Source organism: Mustelus asterias, chromosome 11 (genome assembly GCF_964213995.1).
Source record: "Mustelus asterias chromosome 11, sMusAst1.hap1.1, whole genome shotgun sequence".
NCBI classification, from domain to species: domain Eukaryota; kingdom Metazoa; phylum Chordata; class Chondrichthyes; order Carcharhiniformes; family Triakidae; genus Mustelus; species Mustelus asterias.
In genome coordinates, this window is record NC_135811.1 from 66802085 (window position 1) to 66824794 (window position 22710).

The window sequence follows — 22710 nt, forward strand, 5'->3', positions numbered from 1 at the left end:
GGATGAGAGGGGTGTGGAGGGATATGGTCCAAGTGCAGGTCAGTGGGACTAGGCAAAAAATGGTTCGGCACAGACAAGAAGGGCCAAAAGGCCTGTTTCTGAGCTGTAATTTTCTATGGTTCTATTATGAAGGGAATAGATAAGATAGAAGCAGGGAAGTTGTTTCCACTGGCGGGTGAAACTAGAACTAGGGTGCATGGCCTCAAAATAAGGGGGAACAGATTTTGGACTGAGTTGAGGAGGAACTTCTTCACCCAAAGGGTTGTGAATCTGTGGAATTCCCTGCCCAGTGAAGCATTTGGGGCTACCTCTTTGAATGTTTTTAAGGCAAGGATAGATACATTTTTGAACAGTAAAGGAATTAAGGGTTATGGTGAGCGGGCGGGTAAGTGGAGCTGAGTCCACAAAAAGATCAGCCATGGTCTTACTGAATGGCGGAGCAGGCTCGAGGGGCCAGATGGCCGACTCCTGCTCCTAGCTCTTATGTTCTCTTTCCCAAACAACAGTCCCATAGTCCACTAGACATGAAGTGTTCTAACTCAAAGTTTGATCAAGAAATGTAAATATCCATCATAAGCCCAATAGGTGGACCTCACAACAGGCTGCAGCCCTGAAACGCCAATCTACCAGCATCCGATAATGAACTCCAGTGCAATCTTTATTGAATTGTCAACAACTAATACTTGTATCTCAATAAATGTAATAAATTATAGAATCATACAGTGCCGAGGAAGCCCTTCAGCCTATCGAGTCTGCACCGACACGTGTGAAACACCTGACCTCCCACCTATTTACCAGCACTTAGCCCACAACCAAGCCCAAGTTTACAGAGCCACCAAATTTATACGTGTATTGTAAGTGTGAGTAAATAAAATTATGATGCTGAAAGCCCTGAGGTATAAAATGTCAGAATTATTGGTTTAATTGTCTGTTTATAATTTGGATGAATAGAATGTGAGTGTATTCATTACAAGTAGATATTTTTAAATGGTTCTGTTTGTAAATGGCATTTTTGTTCCTCTCAAGTTGTGTACTTGTGCTAGCTAGTACTTTCAATTCTCTGAATGAAAGAACAGTAATAATGGGCAGAATATGCATAATTTGTATGATTCTGCTTCTATACCTTCACTGCAAACAGCTCTGCTATTGCAATAATTTGGAAAAGATCCTGAAGCCAGAGAGCACAAGCCATTGAAATCCACTTGCCAAGGTTGAAACTAATTCTGACCAATCAGTTCCCAGAGCACCCTTGGATACAGGACTTCTGCTACATCCACCATTTTCTTGTGTGGATTGGATATTATACCTGTCCATTTCCATGAACCATGGTGCCACTATGAGTGGGCCTTTCTGGAGATTTGATTCCCTGAACCCTTTCTGTGATAAATTCCAAGGTGAGGATTGGACTAGGAAATGCAGCTTGGAATAGTGCACAATTTAATATTGGTCACATACAGTTTGATGGTCTAGTTTTCAAATTACTGATTTAAACAAAACTTTGACACACAGAGGCACACAGTGAGTAGTTAAAATAGTGTGTGCAGTATTGGGCATCCGTTACAAAAGGCATATTGAGATAATGGGAAAGATTTAACACAGGCTTATTTTAATTATACAACAGATGAGGGGATATAGAGGGTTGTTCCAAGAAAAAACAAAAGCAGAAGGTGCAACAATCCTTTCGCAGACTCTTCAAACCTGCAATTCACTGATCTGTTCAAGATGTACAGGTATCAAAATGTGAGCCTTTAGAAAACTCTCCCTGTAACACTTATTCACCTCATTGATAGTGAATATTTTTTTACGCATTATATTGTATTTTGTTTATTTTTGGTTGATACATGAGCTGTTTTAAAAATGTATTCTTTCACAGGTTGTGGACGTTGCTTCCAAATCCAAAATTTGTTGCCCATCCCTAATTGCCCTTGAATTGAGTGGCTTGCTAGGCCATTTCAGAAGGCGGTTAAGAATCAACCACATTGCTGTCGGTCTGGAATCACATTTAGGCCAGAGCAGGTAAGGATGGCAGATTTCCTTCCCTAAAGGACATCAGTAAATAAAATGAAATGTTTGTGTTATGTACTGGGGATGGAAAAGGATCTTCTGATATATGCATTAAAAAGGGAAATCTTGCTTCAATTTAAGTAGTTTCAATTTAAGTAGTGGTTTCCAGGAACACATCTACTATTTTGACACAGTATTCCTGTATAGTGAAGATGAGATACTTGACAAACTAGCGCTGGATCCACTGGAACAAGGAAGCAAGGGCAGGATTTTTAAAGTGACGTTTTGAAAGGATTTGAATATCAGTAAATTGGTAAGAAGAAAGCAGAAACTCAGAATTGGTGCCAAATACATACAGTGGTTGGAAGAAAATTTTTCACCCAAAAGATTTGGAGAAAATGAGATATATTCTCTCTTAAATCATGACATTTAAGAGGGAATTAGATAAACATCCAAACAGAATAAAATATTGAAGGGCGGCACGGTAGCACAGTGGCACTGCTGCTTCACAGCTCCAGGGTCCCGGGTTCGATTCCCGGCTCGGGTCACTGTCTGTGTGGAGTTTGCACATTCTCCTCGTGTCTGCGTGGGTTTCCTCCAGGTGCTCCGGTTTCCTCCCACAGTCCAAAGATGTGCGGGTTAGGTTGATTGGCCAGGTTAAAAAAAAAAAATTGCCCCTTAGAGTCCTGGGATGTGTAGGTTAGAGGGATTAGCGGGTAAAATATGTGGGGATAGGGCCTGGGTGGGATTGTGGTCGGTGCAGACTCGATGGGCCGAATGGCCTCCTTCTGCACTGTAGGGTTTCTATGATTTCTATGATGATTGGTACAGGGAAAGAAGATTAAACTGATAACTCCAACGTAAAGCTCGTACTAGCAGAGGAACAAGGAGCCAAATGGCGGATGTTAATAGAACATAGAACATAGAAAGTCACAGCACAAACAGGCCCTTCGGCCCACAAGTTGCGCCGATCACATCCCCACCTCTAGGCCTATCTATAGCCCTCAATCCCATTAAATCCCATGTACTCATCCAGAAGTCTCTTAAAAGACCCCAACGAGTTTGCCTCCACCACCACCGACGTCAGCCGATTCCACTCACCCACCACCCTCTGAGTGAAAAACTTACCCCTGACATCCCCCCTGTACCTACCCCCCAGCACCTTAAACCTGTGTCCTCTCGTAGCAACCATTTCAGCCCTTGGAAATAGCCTCTGAGAGTCCACCCTATCCAGACCCCTCAACATCTTGTAAACCTCTATCAGGTCACCTCTCATCCTTCGTCTCTCCAGGGAGAAGAGACCAAGCTCCCTCAACCTATCCTCATAAGGCATGCCCCCCAATCCAGGCAACATCCTTGTAAATCTCCTCTGCACCCTTTCAATGGCTTCAACATCTTTCCTGTAATGAGGTGACCAGAACTGCGCGCAGTACTCCAAGTGGGGTCTAACCAGGGTCCTATAAAGCTGCAGCATTATCTCCCGACTCCTAAACTCAATCCCTCGATTAATGAAGGCTAGTACGCCATACGCCTTCTTGACCGCATCCTCCACCTGCGAGGCCGATTTAAGAGTCCTATGGACCCGGACCCCAAGGTCCTTCTGATCCTCTACACTGCTAAGAATGGTACCCTTCATTTTATACTGCTGCTCCATCCCATTGGATCTGCCAAAATGGATCACTACACACTTATCCGGGTTGAAGTCCATCTGCCACTTCTCCGCCCAGTCTTGCATTCTATCTATGTCTCGCTGCAACTTCTGACATCCCTCCAAACTATCCACAACACCACCTACCTTGGTGTCGTCAGCAAACTTACCAACCCATCCCTCCACTTCCTCATCCAGGTCATTTATATTGAAATTTGAATGATCTCACAAAAGTATTTTCTGAAAAGGTCATACTTTCTGCATTCTTTAGCTTTTCAGTCTAACTGCATTAACATTAAAATTAATTTAAAAACTGGATATTCTGATTTTGGCTCAGTTCTTGAGGAAAGATAAACTAAGTTGTTTAATTCTAAAATGACCTAAAAATTAACATTGTCATTATTCTTTGATAACCTTAAAATAACCTTGCAGTGTATTCTTTTACCAGAATATAAAAATATACAGTCAAAGCGCAATGGTCAGCACTCAAGGGTTATGAGTTATTCTTAACATAACAGTTTGATTCAAGAACTACTGAGATTTGAGTTTGAGTGCACTTATTTTATTCTGGATCAATTTAGGTGACCCCTAAACTTACTGGATGGAAGATCACTGCAGTCTTAAAACTAAAGAGAAGCATCTGTGCCTCTCCTCTTTTCACCTCATTGCTTCCTGATTTCTTTCTCAAACACTCCACAGAAGCACAGCTTCCAAGGTTTGGACAGTAATAGAAACATGGAGTTCAGTGTAGAGGGTACAAAATCTAAAGAAGAGAGATCCATTCAAAGTTTGTTCTACCAACGACAGAAAGATTGGTGGAATAAAACTACAAAGTGGAACAGATTGGAGGGGCTGACTGGTCTCCTTCTGTCCCTATGATTTGACCTGCCAAATCTATTTTGTGGACATTTTTTATCAGTCTTAATTACAAGTTACCTCTGCAGAAAGTTACCCATAGCAATCCAGTGAAATAGTATGGAAGTGCACATCCTCTTCCCCAAGGAGTGCTGCTTCTCCACAAAGTTAAGGGGTAAAAATATCAAACATTGTTGATAGACAGGTCAGCACAGGATGCTCTTGCTCACTATTTGGCAATCAGTAATAATAGCAGAACCTCACAGCAAGTCCAAAGATGTGTGGGTCGATGGGCCAAATGGCCTCCTTCTGCACTTTTGGGATTTTATGATTCTATAAGTCGAATGATTGCCCAGCACTTAGGAAGTAGTCCATTCAGCGGATGAAGAAATGCAATTCTTTTGAAAATTAACTCCTCTGAAGAAGAAACACAGAGGAGCTGCAAAAGTTGCTTTTAATTAAATAGCTGAAAGTACTTCCTTCCCAATGTAATTTCCTTCGTCGGCTGGGGCATTGAGTTTAAAAATTGGCAAGTGATGTTGCAGCTTTATAGAATCTTAGTTAGGTCGCACTTGGAATATTGTGTTCAATTCTGGTCGCCACACTACCAGAAGGATGTGGAGGCTTTGAAGAGGGTACAGAAAAGATTTACCAAGATGTTGCCTGGTATGGAGGGCATTAGCTATGAGGAGAGGTTGGAGAAACTTGGTTTGTTCTCACTGGAGCGACGGAGGTTGAGGGGCGACCTGATAGAAGTCTACAAGATTATGAGAGACATGGACAGAGTGGATAGTCAGAAGCTTTATCCCAGGGTGGAAGAGTCAATGACTTGGGGGCATAGGTTTAAGGTGAGAGGGGCAAGGTTTAAAGGAGATGTACGAGGCAGATTTTTTACACAGAGAGTGGTGGGTGCCTGGAACTCGTTGCCGGGGGAGGTAGTGGAAGCGGATACGGTAATGACTTTTAAGGGGCGTCTTGACAAATACATGAATAGGATGGGAATAGAGGGATATGGTCCCCGGAAGGGTAGGGGGTTTTAGTTCAGTCAGGCAGCATAGTCGGTGCAGGCTTGGAGGGCCGAAGGGCCTGTTCCTGGGCTGTAATTTTCTTTGTTCTTTGTAAGGAGTTTAATCTCACTAGTTAACTCTTTCTCACCCTTTGGACCAGTCAGTTCCAAAAAAAAACAATATGGCATCACTCATCATCTGGTCTCACCTATAATTCTTCAAAAATAAAATCAGGTATTCAAAGTGGGTACTTTCAAATATCAACATCCTCCTGCAAGGGTCAGGTCACAAATGCACTTGCTTTGAAGTGTTGACATTTCAAGTTATTCTGTCAGAATAAAAATGACAATAAGAAGCTGTACACAGCACTTCCCAGCCACTTATGTGCAGCAGTGCAGACAGTAGTAGATTCTGCATAGCATAGAGGCTGTATAGTCTGGAGGCTGTATAGTCTGGAGGCTGTATAGTCTGGAGGCTGTATAGTCTGGAGGCTGTATAGTCTGGAGGCTGTATAGTCTGGAGGCTGTATAGTCTGGAGGCTGTATAGTCTGGAGGCTGTATAGTCTGGAGGCTGTATAGTCTGGAGGCTGTATAGTCTGGAGGCTGTATAGTCTAGAGGCTGTCAAACAGAGAAAAAGGCCTGATTAACAAAAGGCCATGCAACATAGCATAATATGTCCTGCTGCTTACCTCGCAGGTCCTGTGGGGTGCGACCTCCTGCCACATGCTGCCGTGGCATCCTCAGAGATGTCCGCAATGGTGTGTGTCGCTGTTCATCCAGATAAGCGAGGTCCTCCAGATGGGCAGAACTTGTAGCTGGAAAGAAAATGATGTCCTGAGCATAGGCTACAGTTAAAAATCGAACGAATCAAAAGACAACTTGAAACACAGTTTTTTTTCTGAAGATAAAAAATATTCAAGCCATGCTAGGCTAAAAGGTGCTTGGAATTGCATCGGAAATGTTTGATTGAGAGACCCCCCAGCACAATCACTCACTCACACCCAAAAATAGAGCAGCAGCTGAGAATGTGACTCTGGGCAAACCAAACAGCTCTGCAGGTTGTGGGCTCCTTTCTGGGGAGACTACAGGTTTTCTCAGAAGCAGATCAAGTGAGACTGAACTCCTTTTCTTAAAAAAAGCTCTTTTACGGGCATAGAAAAATAAAAACTTTTTCCAATAATAATTTGCTGTCCAGAGACATTTTGATATTTGTTTTTTAACAGTTGTCAAAACTCAAGAGATATAGAACACATTTAGGAATGCAGACTGTAAGTTAATTGAAAGCTTCACAGCATCGTAAAACTGCACAAGTACAGCTTTAGAGGATTTTATTTTAGATTTCTTATGAAAGCTCAGTATAAATTAAATCTTTTACTTGCTATTTACTATGTCTTTTGATTATATACACAAAGTGGTTTGAAAATGAAAATACTGCTGACATTTAGAAGTTGTTTCTTCATTGAAGATGGTGGAAACACTTGCTTTAACATATGCTGCATTTTTTAAAAAGTAAGCTAACTTTTTAGCGTTGCAAACACAGTAAATTTTTCAATGGTTTGATGCATGATTTCATTTTGGAATGATTGCTCAGACACACACATACAAACATGCGCACACAGGAGGGGGTGTGCAAATCCAGACACATTTTAAATAACCAACAGGAGGCTTGTTTTTGCCTAAATTTGGCATTATACTATGACACTTCATGGAGTGAAAGGTTAATGTTGAGGATTCCCAGGGCCACTCGCTCCCAATTATACACCACTGCACTGCCATCTCTGGTGGGTCAGTCCTGCTGTAGGGCAGGTTATGCACTGTGGTGATGATGGAGGAGTGTGTGACTTTGCTGAAAGGCATGATTTGGTGAGTATAACTGTCAGGCATTGCTTGTTCAAGGGTCAGCTCACCCAATTCTGGCACAAGACCCTAAATGTTAGTGAACAGAGCTTTGCAGGATTGACTGCACTGGACATCCCTTTGTCACTTCCAATGCAATCACCATCTCCATCAAGAGAGAATCTAAACATCTCCTTTTGACATTCAATGGCATTACCATCGTGAAGTTGAGCTGAAATCACAACCAGATCACAACCAATTAAGTCAACGCTGGTGGCCATTCCAGTATTATTCCTTTTGTAGTTTTCAGTAACCAACTGAGTGGCTTGCTAGGCTATTTCAGAGGGTAGTTAAGGGTCAACCACATTGCTGTGGGTCTCTAATCACATGAAGAACTGACCAGGTAAGAAAGAGTGTTAGATTTCCTTTCCTGAAAAACATTAGTTAACCAGGTGGGTTTTACAAGAATTTGGCAATTTTCATAGCAACGTTTTTCAAATCCCAGGTTTACTAAACTAACTGTATTTAAATACCCCAATTGACATGGTGGAATTTGACTCATGTCTTGGCAGCATAAATCCAAGCCTCTGGATTACTAGCTAATAATACAGCCACAATGCTAGCGTTCCCAAGTACCATGATAGAGAATGGGTATTAGGAAGGGAACACTTTTTAATTATTAACTGACAGCTTTGATAAGGTAAATAGGAGGAATTATTTCAGTGTTATGGTCACTACAGAGTCTAAGATCAACACTAAAAGAAAGGTTAGACATTTTTTTCATGAACATGATGAACCACCTGAAACAAAGGTTTAAAAGGAAACTGCAATGGTGCTGAAAAGGAAAGTGGATAAATATTTGAAACAAAAATCAAGAGTAATGGGAAGAAGGCAGGGAAATGGTACCAAGAGGATAATTATTTCAGAGATCTGGCACAGTACGTTGAGCCAAATGATCAGCTTCCATGCTGTAAAATTCTGATTCTATATATAAATATAGATGGTGTGATGTGATTCAATACAATCGATTTCCCTCACTGAGCTTTGAAACAAGATGCAGCGTAGCTGAAAGTCATCTGAAAGTTACGCATCTACAAACGCTAGTCAGTGCAATATTGAACCCAGATCTTACCAAGCAACAACTATTTACATATTAAAGGAACTCGTCTTAAAATAGAAAACTAAATGCGTTTTCTTCCCTTCTGTTGCAGATGGCCTCTATCTTATTCTAGTGGTATTTTTCATGGGTAACCATAAAGAGTTGAGTGAAGCAATCCATGAATGTAGCTGAAAGCAAAGCCTGACCTGTCTTCACTCAAGATCTCTGTACATACTTCCAAACACTGGACAATAATCAGGAGCAGAAAGCAACTACTGTTTCTCCCTCTGCCGAGCTGACTCACCAACTACTATTCCAGCTAAAGGATTGAGATGTGTTTACTTTAATGCCAGGAGTATAGTGAATAAAGGGGATGAGCCAGAGCGTGGATCGATGCCTGGAAGTGTGATGTGGTGGCCATTACGGAGACTTGGATGTCTCAGGGACAGGACTGGATACTCCAGGTGCCGGGATTCAGATGTTTCAAGGACGACAGGGAGGGAGGCAAGAGAGGGGGTGGAGTGGCACTGCTGATCAGGGATAGTGTCACAGCTGTAGAGAAGGTGTATGCTGTGGAGGGATTGTCTACAGAGTCTCTGTGGGTGGAAGTTCGGAGTGGGAAGGGGTCGATCACTTTGCTGGGAGTTTTCTATAGGCCGCCCAATAGTAACAGGGAGTTGGAGGAGCAGATAGGGAAACAGATCCTGGAGAGTTGCAATAATAGCAGAGTTGTTGTGATGGGAGACTTTAATTTCCCAAACATAGATTGGAATATCCCTAGGGTAAGGGGATTGGATGGGGAGGAGTTCGTTAGGTGTGTTCAGGAGGGTTTCCTGACACAGCATGTGGACAAGCCTACAAGAGAAGAGGCTGTACTTGATCTGATACTGACCAATGAACCCGGACAGTGTCAGACCAGTGGGAGAGCATCTTGGGGATAGCGATCATAACTCTATCTTCTTTATGCTTGCATTGGAAAAAGAGAAGACCAGGCAAGCTAGGAAAGCGTTTATATGGAGTATGGGGAAATATGAAGACATAAGGCAGCAAATTAGAGGAGCAAATTGGAAGGAGGTATTCTTGGGGAAATGTACTGAAGAGAGGTGGCAGTTTTTCAAGGAATGTCTGTCCAGGGTTCTACAGGACAATGTTCCAAGCAGACAGGGAGGAGTTGGTAGGTTAAAGGAACCGTGGTGCACGAAAGCTGTGCGGGACCTATTCGAGAAGAAAAGGAAAGCGTACAAAAGTTTCAGAGAGCTTGGGGAAGATAGGGATCTAGATGATACAGCTTGTAGAAAGGGACTAAAGGAGGAAATTAGGAGAGCCAGAAGGGGTCACGAGAAGGCCTTGGCAGGTAGGATTAAGGAAAACCCCAAGGCGTTCTATAAATATGTGAAGAGTAAAAGGATGAGACGTGAAGGAACAGGGCCTATAAAAGGTGAAGGCGGGAAAATCTGTATGGAACCAGTAGAAATGGCAGTATTTCGCCTCGGTTTTCACAGAGGAGAAGGACATGGGTGGATGTACGGCGGCCTTGCGGTGGACTGAAAAGATGGAGTATGTGGACTTTAACAAAGAGGTTGTGCTGGAATCTTTGAATGGCATCAAGATAGATAAGTCGCTGGGTCGGGATGGGATGTACCCCAGGTTACTGTGGGAGGCGAGGGAAGAAATTGTAGAGCCTCTGGCGATGATCTTTGCGTCGTCGATGGAGACGGGAGAGGTGCCAGAGGATTGCGGATGTGGTTCCTATTTTCAAGAAGGGGAATAGGGATAGCCCAGGAAATTACCGACCAGTGCGGCACGGTAGCACAGTGGTTAGCACTGCTGCTTCACAGCTCCAGGGTCCCGGGTTCGATTCCCGGCTCGGGTCACTGTCTGTGTGGAGTTTGCACATTCTCCTCGTGTCTGCGTGGGTTTCCTCCGGGTGCTCCGGTTTCCTCCCACAGTCCAAAGATGTGCGGGTTAGGTTGATTGGCCAGGTTAAAAATTGCCCCTTAGAGTCCTGGGATGCGTAGGTTAGAGGGATTAGCGGGTAAAAAAAAAAGGGATTAGCAGGTAGGGCCTGGGTGGGATTGTGGTCGGTGCAGACTCGATGGGCCGAATGGCCTCCTTCTGCACTGTAGGGTTTCTATGATTTCTATGATTTCTAACCTCAGTGGTTGGCAAGCTAATGGAGAAGATCCTGAAGGACAAGATTTAAGAGCATTTAGAGAGGTTTAGTATGCTCAAGAATACTCAGCATGGCTTTGTCAAAGGCAGATCGTGCCTTACGAGCCTCGTGGAGTTCTTCGAAAATGTGACTAAACACATTGACGAAGGGAAAGCGGTAGATGTGGTTTATATGGATTTTAGCAAGGCGTTCGATAAGGTCCCCCATGCAAGGCTCCTAGAAAAAGTGAGAGGGCATGGGATCCAAGGGGCAGCTGCCCTGTGGATCCAGAACTGGCTTGCCCAAAGCAGGCAGAGAGTGGGTATAGATGGGTCTTTTTCTAAATGCAGGTCGGTCACCAGTGGTGTGCCCCAGGGATCTGTTCTGGGACCCTTGCTGTTTTTCATTTTCATAAATGACCTGGATGAGGAAGTGGAGGGATGGGTTGGTAAGTTTGCCGACGACACGAAGATTGGTGGGGTTGTGGATAGTCTGGAGGGATGTCAGAAGTTACAGAGGGACATAGATAGGATGCAAGACTGGGCGGACAAGTGGCAGATGGACTTCAACCCAGATAAATGCATAGTGGTCCATTTTGGCAGGTCAAATGGGATGAAGGAGTACAATATTAAGGGAAAGACTCTTAGTACAGTAGAGGATCAGAAGGACCTTGGGGTCCGGGTCCATAGGACTCTAAAATCGGCCCCGCAGGTGGAGGAGGTGGTTAAGAAGGCGTATGGTGTGCTGGCCTTTATCAATCGAGGGATTGAGTTTAGGAGTCCGGGGATAATGATGCAGCTTTATAAGACCCTCGTCAGACCCCACTTGGAGTACTGTGCTCAGTTCTGGTCGCCTCATTACAGGAAGGATGTGGAAAAGATTGAAAGGGTGCAGAGGAGATTTACAAGGATGTTGCCTGGATTGAGTGGCATGCCTTATGAGGATAGGCTGAGGGAGCTCGGTCTTTTCTCCTTGGAGAGACGTAGGATGAGAGGAGACCTAATAGAGGTATATAAGATGTTGAGAGGCATAGATCGGGTGGATTCTCAGAGGCTTTTTCCCAGGGTGGAAATGGCTGCTACGAGAGGACACAGGTTTATGGTGCTGGGGGGTAGATACGGGGAAATGTTAGGGGGAAGTTTTTCACACAGAGGGTTGGCGAGTGGAATCGGCTGCCGTCAGTGGTGGTGGAGGCAAACTTTAAGAGACTCCTGGATGAGTACATGGGACTTAATAGGATGGAGGGTTATAGGTAGGCCTAAAAGGTAGGGATATGTTCGGCACAACTTGTGGGGCCGAAGGGCCTGTTTTGTGCTGTAGTTTTTCTATGTTCTATGTTCTAAGATGAGGCACTATATTTTCAGATGTTTAATTTCTTGTGGCTTGCATAAAATCTATGATTCTTACCTACAAGCACTTGGAGCATCAATCTATTGTCTGATTTTGAGTGTTTAGCTGATGATGCAACATTCAGCAGGAAGGTAAAACTCCATCACATATCTCTGCCCATCTGTAAATAGAGCACTTGCTAAAAAAATCATCTCAGACTCAGCATAAAATGTAAAAAAAAACACATCAAATGTACTGGCAGAGAAAATGTTTCTCTAATAGTACCATTTCTTTGGAGTTTTTGTTTGCTTGGCTTTTATTATTATCTGCTTAATATAATTTACAACACTTAAGGCAATCATCAGATATGAGCACCAAAGCTAATTCTTTGTAGTTGGCACCTTCAGAAGAGACATTAAGGTCATATGGTAAAAGATCATATGACATTATTTAAAGAAAGGGGTCTCTATCTTGGCTAATGTTTGTCCCTCAAACAACATCATAGAACATAGAACATTACAGCGCAGTACAGGCCCTTCGGCCCTCGATGTTGCGCCGACCAGTGAAACCAATCTAAAGCCCATCTAACCTACACTATTCCAATATCATCCATATGTTGATCCAATAACTATTTGAATGCTCTTAATGTTGACGAGTCCACTACTATTGCAGGCAGGGCATTCCACGCCCTTACTACTCTCTGAGTAAAGAACCTACCTCTAACATCTGTCCTATATCTATCACCCCTCAATTTAAAGCTATGTCCCCTAGTATTAGCCGTCACCATCAGAGGAAAAAGGCTCTCACTATCCACCCTGTCTGATCCTCTGATCATCTTGTATGCCTCTATTAAGTCACCTGTTAACCTTCTTCTCTCTAACGAAAACAACCTCAAGCCCCTCAGCCTTTCCTCATACGATTTTCCCACCATACCAGGCAACATCCTGGTAAATCTCCTCTGCACCCTTTCCAACACTTCCACATCCTTCCTATAATGCGGCGACCAGAACTATACGCAATACTCCAAGTGCGGCCGCACCAGAGTTTGCATATCATGGTCTGGCATATACCATGATGTGGAGATGCTGGCGTTGGACTGGGGTAAACACAGTAAGAAGTTTAACAACACCAGGTTAAAGTCCAACAGGTTTATTTGGTAGCAAAAGCCACACAAGCTTTCAGAGCTGCAAGCCCCTTCTTCAGGTGAGTGGGAATTTTGTTCACAAACAGGGCATATTAAGACACAGACTCAATTTACATGAATAATGGTTGGAATGCGAATACTTACAACTAATCAAATCTTTAAGAAACAAAACAACGTGAGTGGAGAGAGCATCAAGACAGGCTAAAAAGATGTGTATTGTCTCCAGACAAGACAGCCAGTGAAACTCTGCAGGTCCAGGCAACTGTGGGGGTTACAAATAGTGTGACATGAACCCAATATCCCGGTGGTAAACCGGGAGTGTGGTGGAAATAACCTTTTGAGGTGTGTCTATTTCAATGCCAGGAGTATTGTGGGGAAGGCAGATGAGCTGAAGGCGTGGATAGACACATGGAAATATGACATATTGGCCATTAGTGAAACTTGGCTATAGGAGGGGCAGGACTGGCAGTTCAATGTTCCAGGGTTCCAATGTTTCAGGCGGGATAGAGGCAGAGGGATAAAAGGTGGGGGGGTGGCATTGTTGGTCAGGGAAAATGTTACAGCGGTACTCAGGCAGGATAGATTAGGGAGCTTGTCTACAGAGGCCCTATGGGTGGAGCTGAGAAACAGGAAAGGTATGACCACATTAATGAGCTTGTATGAGAGACCGCCCAATAGTCAGCGAGAATTGGAGGAGCAAATCAGCGGAGAGATAGCTGACAACTGCAAGAAACACAAAGTTGTGATAGTAGGGGATTTTAATTTTCCACATATAGATTGGGACTCGCATACTGTTAAAGGTTTAGACGGGGTAGAGTTCGTAAAATGTGTTCAGGAGAATTTTCTACATCAATATATAGAGGTGCCAACTAGAGAGGATGCGATATTGGTCCAAAGATGTGCGGGTTAGGTTGATTGGCCAGGTTAAAAAAAAATTGCCCCTTAGAGTCCTGAGATGCGTAGGTTAGAGGGATTAGCGGGTAAAATATGTGGGGGTAGGGCCTGGGTGGGATTGTGGTCGGTGCAGACTCGATGGGCCGAATGGCCTCCTTCTGCACTGTAGGGATTCTATGATTCTATTCTATGATCTCCTATTGGGAAATGAGTTAGGGCAGGTGATGGATGTGAGTGTGAGGGAACACTTTGGATCCAGTGATCATAATGCCATTAGTTTCAACCTGATCGTGGATAAGGATAGATCTGGTCCTCGGGTTGAAGTTCTGAACTGGAAAAAGGCCAAATTTGATGAAATGAGAAGGGATCTGGGAAGTGTGGATTGGCACAGGCTGTTGTCTGGTAAGGATGTAAATGGAAAGTGGGAGGCCTTCAAAGGAGAAATTTTGAGAGTGCAGAGTTTGTATGTTCCTGTCAGGATTAAAGGCAAAGTAAATAGGAATAAGGAACCTTGGTTCTCGAGGGAGATTGTAACACTGATTAAGAGGAAGAGAGAGTTGTATGAAATGTACAGGCAGCAAGGAACACATCAGATGCTCGAGGAGTATAAAAAGTGCAAGAAGCTACTTAAGAGGGAAATCAGGAGGGCTAAAAGAAGACATGAGGTTGCTTTGGCAGACAGAGTGAAGGAAAATCCAAAGAGCTTCTATAGGTATGTTAGGAGCAAAAGGATAGCGAGGGATAAAATTGGTCCTCTTGAAGACCAGAGTGGTAGACTGTGTATGGAACCAAAAGAGATGGGGGAGATACTAAATGGTTTTTTTGCATCCGTATTTACTGAGGAAACGGGCATGGAGTCTACGGAAATAGGGCAAACAGGTAGGGAGGTCATGGAACCTTTACAGGTTAAAGGGGAGGAGGTGCTCGCTGTCTTGAGGCAAATCAGAGTGGATAAATCCCCAGGACCGGACAGGGTATTCCCACGGACCTTGAGGGAAGCTAGTGTTGAACTTGCAGGGGCCCTGGCAGACATATTTAAAATGTCAGTATTCACGGGGGAGGTACCGGATGATTGGAGGGTGGCTCATGTTGTTCCGTTGTTTAAAAAAGGTTCCAAAAGAAATCCGGGAAATTATCGGCCAGTAAGTTTGACGTCGGTGGTGGGCAAGTTATTGGAAGGTGTGATAAGGGATAGGATCTACAAATATTTGGATAGACAGGGACATATTAGGGAGAGTCAACATGGCTTTGTGCGTGGTAGGTCATGTTTGACCAATCTATTAGAGTTTTTCGAGGAGGTTACCAGGAAAGTGGACGAAGGGAAGGCGGTGGATGTTGTCTACCTGGATTTCAGCAAGGCCTTTGACAAGGTCCCTCATGGGAGGTTAGTTAGGAAGGTTCAGTCGCTAGGTATACATGGGGAGGTAGTAAATTGGATTAGACACTGGCTCAATGGAAGAAGCCAGAGAGTGGTTGTGGAGGATTGCTTCTCTGAGTGGAGGCCTGTGACTAGTGGTGTGCCGCAGGGATCGGTGTTGGGTCCATTCTTGTTTGTCATCTATATCAATGATCTGGATGATAATGTGGTAAATTGGATCAGCAAGTTTGCTGATGATACAAAGATTGGAGGTGTCGTGGACAGTGAGGAAGGTTTTCAAAGCTTGCAGAGGGATTTGGACCTGCTAGAAAAATGGGCTGAAAAATGGCAAATGGAATTTAATGCAGACAAGTGTGCGATATTGCACTTTGGAAGGACAAACCAAAGTAGAACATACAGGGTAAATGGTAGGACTCTGAAGAGTGCAGTTGAACAGAGGGACCTGGGAATACAGGTACAGAATTCCCTAAATGTGACGTCACAGGTGGATAGGGTCGTAAAGAGTGCCTTTGGTACATTGGCCTTTATAAATCGGAGTATCGAGTATAAAAGTTGGAGTGTTATGGTAAGGTTATATAAGGCATTGGTGAGGCCGAATTTGGAGTATTGTGTACAGTTTTGGTCACCTAGTTACAGGAAGGATGTAAATAAGATTGAAAGAGTGCAGAGAAGGTTCACAAGGATGTTGCCGGGACTTGAGAAGCTGAGTTACAGAGAGAGATTGAATAGGTTGGGACTTTATTCCCTGGAGCGTAGAAGATTGAGGAAGATTTGATAGATAAGATTTTGATGGGTATAGATAGAGTGAATGCAAGCAGGCTTTTTCCGCTGAGGCTAGGGGAGAAAAAAACCAGAGGGCATGGGTTAAGGGTGAAAGGAGAAAAGTTTAAAGGGAATATTAGGGGGGGCTTCTTCACGCAGAGAGTGGTGGGAGTGTGGAATGAGCTGCCGGATAAAGTGGTAAATGCGGGGTCACTTTTAACATTTAAGAAAAACTTGGATGGGTTCATGGATGAGAGGGGTGTGGAGGGATATGGTCCAAGTGCAGGTCAGTGGGACTAGGCATAAAATGGTTCGGCACAGACAAGAAGGGCCAAAAGGCCTGTTTCTGAGCTGTAATTTTCTATGGTTCTAAGCTTGACACCATTCAGAACAAAGCAGCACTTTCAAAAGCCATGAAGCACCTCAAAGAACAAGGGCAGCAGATACAAGGGAACACTGTCATGTCCAAGTTTGCCTCCACACCATCCTGCCATGAAACTATATTGCTGTCCCTTTTCTGTCACTGGGTCAAAATCCTGGAACACCTTTCCAAACAGCTCAGTGGGTGTGCCTACACCACATGACCTGCAGCACTTCAAGAAGCCTGTTCACCACATTCTCATGGGCAAATAGAGATGAGCATAAATGCTTTCCCCACCAGTAATGCCCACACGCCGTGAAAGAATCTCGGTTGTTTCCTCACAGCTGGAGAGTCTAGAACAATATGGGATCAGTCACATTGGACTGAGATGAGGAAGAAATTATTCACTCTGGATATTCAAGACTGAGACTGATAGATCTTTGGACACATGAATCAAAAATCAAGCATGATTGGAGTTGAGGTAGAAGTTCAGCTATAATCTTAATTGAATGGTGGAATAGCCACAATAGACTGTATGGCTAACTCCTGCTGCTGGTGCTCACGTTCTTATAATCCTTTTGTGTCATGCTTTTCCTCGTTTAAAAACAATCGGCAACCTACTTCCATTGAATGTGCAGTTCTGTTTCCTTGTACTCAAAACGGTATTTTATTCAGCTGCTTGAAGCAGTGCTTCATGCCAAACAGATTTATAAAGAACAGCACTTGGCTGTTCCTTCAGTTCCTTGCACTTAGACACTTTGTACAAGAAACTACAATTTCATCAGAAAGGAAATGAGCTGATGCTGAGGTAAAAATAGGGACCATTTTGTCTGGGATGTGGGAATAAGCATGAGAAACATTTCTAAGAGAGTGATTGATCGCTGGTGACAGTATCAGGTGTATAATCCAGAAGAAATAGGATGCTAACATTATAGATACTTCACTGACCAATGTACAACGCAACATCATTTGAGCTATATGTGCTTCCCTATCTGTGCTGAGTTTGCTGATTTCATCCAAGGTGGAGGTAGAGATGCTATAACTGGCCACCATTCTGGATCTCAGCTGGTCAGTAAGGTCAGCTCAAGAGCAGAAGAGCCCAGGGACTATGCATATTTAAAAGCCTTGTAAGACTGACTCTTTTGTGATGCAAACTCTTGTGTCTTCTACCCTATCACAGATCTACCTTTGTTTTTGTCCTGTGTACTCCTTACTGCATACCTATTACATTTCTAACTTCTCAATGTTCCTATGAAAGGCCATTGGCCTGAAACGTTCACCCTGTTTCTCTCTCCACAGGTGTAGCCTGACCACCTGATTATTTCCAACATTTTCTGTTTTTATTTCAGATTTTTAGCATCTGCAGTACACTGCATTTATAGGATCCCAAATAGGATTTGCTACCAAATAAACCTGTTGGATTTTAACCTGGTGTTGTTAAAACTCTTACTGTTTATAGGACCCCGGAATACAGAAGGAGCGATGATGTGGAGATGTAAGCAGTGGGCTGGGGTAAGCACAGTAAGAAGTCTCACAGCACCAGGTTAAAGTCCAACAGGTTATTTGGCAGCACAAGCTTTCAGAGTCTCGCTCCTTCTTCAGGTGAGTGAAGAGTTGTGTTCACAAACAGGGCATACATAGACACAAACTCAATTTACAAGATAATGGTTGGAATGCAAATCTTTACAGGTAATCAGGTCTTAAAGGCACAGACAATGCGAGTGGAGAGAGGGCCAAGCACAGGCTAAAGAGATGTGTATTGTCTCCAGTCAGGACAGTTAGTGAGAGTTTAAGCCCAGGCAAGTCTTGGCAACCCTGCCGCAGCAACCTCTGCAAGATGTGCTGGATCATCGGCACGGATGCCATCATCTCACGTGAGAACACAATCCACCAGGTACACAGTACATACTCTTGCGACTCGGCCAACGCTATCTACCTGATATGCTGCAGGAAAGGGTGTCCCGAGGCATGGTACATTGGGGAGAACATGCAGAGGCTATGACAATGGATGAATGAATACCACTCGACAATCACGAGGCAAGAGTGTTCCCTTCCAGTTGGGGAACACTTCAGCAGTCACGAGCATTCAGCCTTTGATCTTCAGGTAAGCATTCTCCAAGGCGGCCTTCACGACACACAACAACTCAGAATTTCTGAGCAGAAACTGATAGCCAAGTTCCGCACACGAGGACGGCATCAACCGGGATCTTGGGTTCATGTCACACTATCTCTCACCCCCACGACTTGCCTGGGCTTGCAAAATCTCACTAACTGTCCTGGCTGGAGACAATACACACCTCTTTAATCTGTGCTTGGCCCTCTCTTCACTCACATTGTCTGTATCTTTAAGACTTGATTACCTGTAAAGACTCACATTCCAACCATTATCTTGTAAATTGAGTTTGTGTCCTGCTTGTGAACACAACTCCTCACTCACCTGAAGGAGCGAAACTCAGAAAGCTTCTGCTATCAAATAAATCTGTTGGACTTTAACCTGGTGTTCTGAGATTTCTTACTGTACAGAAGGAGGCCATTTAGCCCACTGAGCCTTCACCAACAACAATTCCACTATGGCCCTATCCCCGTAACCCCACATATCGACTCAGCTAATCCCCCTGACACTAAGGGGCAATTTTAACAAGGCCAAACCACCTAACCCTCATATCTTTGGACTTTGTGGGAGGAAACCGAGCACGAAACCCATGCAGACACAAGGAGAACATGCAGACTCTTTGCAGACAGGAATTGAACCCGGATCCCTGATGCAGTGAGGCAGCAGTGCTAACCACTGTGCCACCGTGCTGTCCCAACTTTCCCACCTCCACCAGAAATGAGTTCCATCCACATCTATGTCATATCATTCATAACTACTGTCGCGATCCACAATGTCATGTTGCAATAAATGTTTTAGATGAATAATGTCTGAGCACTCTGTGAAAAATTTGAAGACTGCATGAAACCTATCCACAGAAGAAGATGAAAGCAGATCCAAGCACTGTTTGGAGGTAGAAGAACAGCTTAAGGACAAGATCTGTTTCCCAGAAAGTACACTATGTGCTGTTTCCAGTTTGGTTTGATGTCATGACTATTGTGATCAGGAATCATCTGTGAATTGGATCTTCAGAAGGAGAAAAGGGTGACGGTGTGTTTGAGGTAATGGCTGGAAATATCCAGAAACACTTCAGCCATAAACTGAATTTCCCCATTGAATTAATCATAGAATACTACAGTACAGAAGAGGCCCTTCGGCCCATCAAGTCTGCACCGACGCATGAAAGGCCCTGACCTGCCCACCTCATCCCACTTGCCAGCACTTGCTCATAGCCTTGAATGTTAAGGCGTGCCAAGTACTCATCCAGGTACTTTTTAAAGGATGTGAGGCATCCCGGCTCCACCATCCTCCGTAGCAGTGCATTCCAGACCGTCACCACCCTCTGGGTAAAAAAGTTTTTCGTCAAATCCCCCATATACCTCCTACCCCTCACTCTTAACTTGTGTCCCCTTGTAACTGATCCTTCAACTAAGAGGAGAAGCTGCTCCCTATCCATGCCCCTCATAATCTTGAACATCTCAATCAGGTCACCCCCTCAGTCTTCTCTGCTCCAGAGAAAACAACCCAAGCCAATCCAACCTCTCTTTATAACTTAAATGTTTCATCCCAGGCAACATCCTGGCAAATCTCCTCTGCACCCCCTCCAGTGCGTTCACATCCTTCCTATAATGTGGTGATCAGAACTGCACAAAGTACTCCAGCTGTGGCCTCACCAAAGTTCTATACAACTCCATCATGACCTCTCTGCTTTGTAATCTATACCCCGATTGATAAAGGCGAGTGTGCCAAATGCCCTTTTCACCACCCTATTAACCTGCCTTTTCGCCTTCAGCAATCTATGGACAAACACACCAAGGTCCCTTTGTTCTTTGGAACTTCCCAGTGTTCGACAAAGAACAAAGAAAATTACAGCCCAGGAACAGGCCTTTTGGCCCTTCAAGCCTGCACCGACCATGCTGCCTGACTTAACTAAAACCCCCTACTCTTCCGGGGACCATATCTCTCTATTCCCATCTCATTCATGTACTTGTCAACACGCCCCTTAAAAGTCATTACCGTATCCACTTCCACTACCTCCCCCGACAACGAGTTCCAGGCACCCACTACTCTCTGTAAAAAATCTCGTACATCTCTTTTAAACTTGCCCATCGCACCTTAAACCTATGCCCCCTATTAATTGACTCTTCCACCCTGGGAAAAAGCTTCTGACTGTCCACTCTGTCCATGCCTCTCATAATCATGTAGACTTCTATCAGGTCTCCCCTCAACCTCCGTCGCTCCAGTGAGAACAAACCAAGTTTCTCCAACCTCTCCTCATAGCTAATGCCCTCCATACCAGGCAACATCCTAGTAAATCTTTTCTGTACCCTCTCCAAAGCCTCCACATCCTTCTGGTAGTGTGGCGACCAGAATTGAACACAATATTCCAAGTGCGGCCTCACTAAGGTTCTATAAAGTAATTCTGAAGGAAAGGCAGGGCATGATACGAATCAGGAAGGTGGATTGTTCATTGACACCAAAGATTTGAAACTGATACTTGGAAACAAAATGTTCTAAGTGATAGTCAAATACAAATAGTCAAAGAGGGCAAAGTCTAAGAACAGGTGGAATTAATAGTTCTGTGTTACACCAGGTTAGAAAGGGTATGTAAAAGAGAGATGAAACAATATGCATCATTAATAGCAAAGTACAGACCTGGGAGGAATAGTGCGATGCATGATGTGTAGCACCAACTGCACTAATGTGGAGATTCTTAAGGCAGCTGGAGATGAGAGGAAGAAATGCCAACCACATAATGAATAGGATCGAGAGGATTGCTAACTGCAGTGGCTGGAGGGGATGTCTTTCATCAAACCATTAGATGGTCTCCCACAATAAGCAATGATAGGTGCCAAAAGCACAATAATGCCTGGCAACACTGATGACCTTGATGGTGAGACAGCAGCTGTACATTTTTGCTGTGATGTTAGAACTGTAACTGCATGGAGCAAACTAATAGCTACCATGTGTCCTGTGATTACACAGATAGCCCTCGGGCTGCAGTAGAGTGTGACAGTTGGTGTCTCACTGTGGGAGTGTTGCTCGGGCTGCAGTAGAGTGTGACAGTTGGTGTCTCAGTGTGGGAGTGCTGCTCGGGCTGCAGTAGAGTGTGACAGTTGCTGTCTCAGTGTGGGAGTGTTGCTCGGGCTGCAGTGGAGAGTGACAGTTGGTGTCTCAGTGAGGGAGTGCTGCTCGGGCTGCAGTAGAGTGTGACAGTTGGTGTCTCAGTGAGGGAGTGCTGCTCGGGCTGCAGTGGAGAGTGACAGTTGGTGTCTCACTGTGGGAGTGCTGCTCGGGCTGCAGTAGAGTGTGACAGTTGGTGTCTCAGTGTGGGAGTGCTGCTCGGGCTGCAGTAGAGTGTGACAGTTGGTGTCTCAGTGTGGGAGTGCTGCTCGGGCTGCAGTAGAGTGTGACAGTTGGTGTCTCAGTGAGGGAGTGCTGCTCGGGCTGCAGTGGAGTGTGACAGTTGGGGAAGTGTGGGGAAGTTGTTTTTTTTTTTCTTGCTGGTAATGGCTTCAGGGATGGCAGTTCAGGCAGTATGCTGCATCTCCTGTGGGATGTATGTGGTGAGGAAATCCAGTAGTGTTTCAGGAGATTTTAGTTGTAAGAAGTGCATTAGATTGCAGCTTCTGGAGGAGCGTGTAAAGGAGCTGGAGGGGGAGGTAGAGGAACTCCGCATAATTCGGGAGGCGGAGGTGGAAGTTGATAGGAGTTATAGAGAAATAGTAACTCCTAGAAATGAGGCTTGGGTCAATGCCAGGAGGAGGGGTAAGAAGCAATCGGGAAGACAATCCCCTGGGGCGGTTCCCCTCCATAATAGGTTTTCGGTGCTGGAGGCTACAGTTGAGGAGGAATCAACTGAGCATAGAGAGCAGATCTCTGGGGGTGAGCCGAGTGAGAAAGCTCAGGTGGTTAGGGGCTGTAAAAGACTGGGCCTTGTGATTGGGGACTCCACAATTAAGGGGACAGATAGGAGGGTCGGAACTAAAGGTAGGGACTCAGGGTTGGTGTGTTGCCTACCAGGGGCTGGGGTCCGGGATGTGTCTGACAGGGTATTCAGGACTCTTAGGGGGGAGGGAGATAAACCACAAGTTATTGTACATGTGGGGACACACGACATAGGGAGGATAGGGGAAGGGGATATTAGG

At 44.5% G+C, this 22710-nt stretch overlaps 1 protein-coding gene across 3 annotated transcripts in view; it reads right to left on the reverse strand.

The window, feature by feature from the left end:
• The window catches only part of LOC144500569 (protein TANC2-like), a 1073639-nt gene that overhangs the window by 224061 nt on the left and 826868 nt on the right, over window positions 1-22710 (reverse strand). For all 3 annotated transcript variants that reach the window (XM_078223699.1, XM_078223697.1, XM_078223698.1), the window contains one exon: window positions 6205-6330. In XM_078223699.1, coding sequence (XP_078079825.1) covers window positions 6205-6330 — 126 coding nt within the window. The remainder of the gene's footprint in view (window positions 1-6204; window positions 6331-22710) is intronic.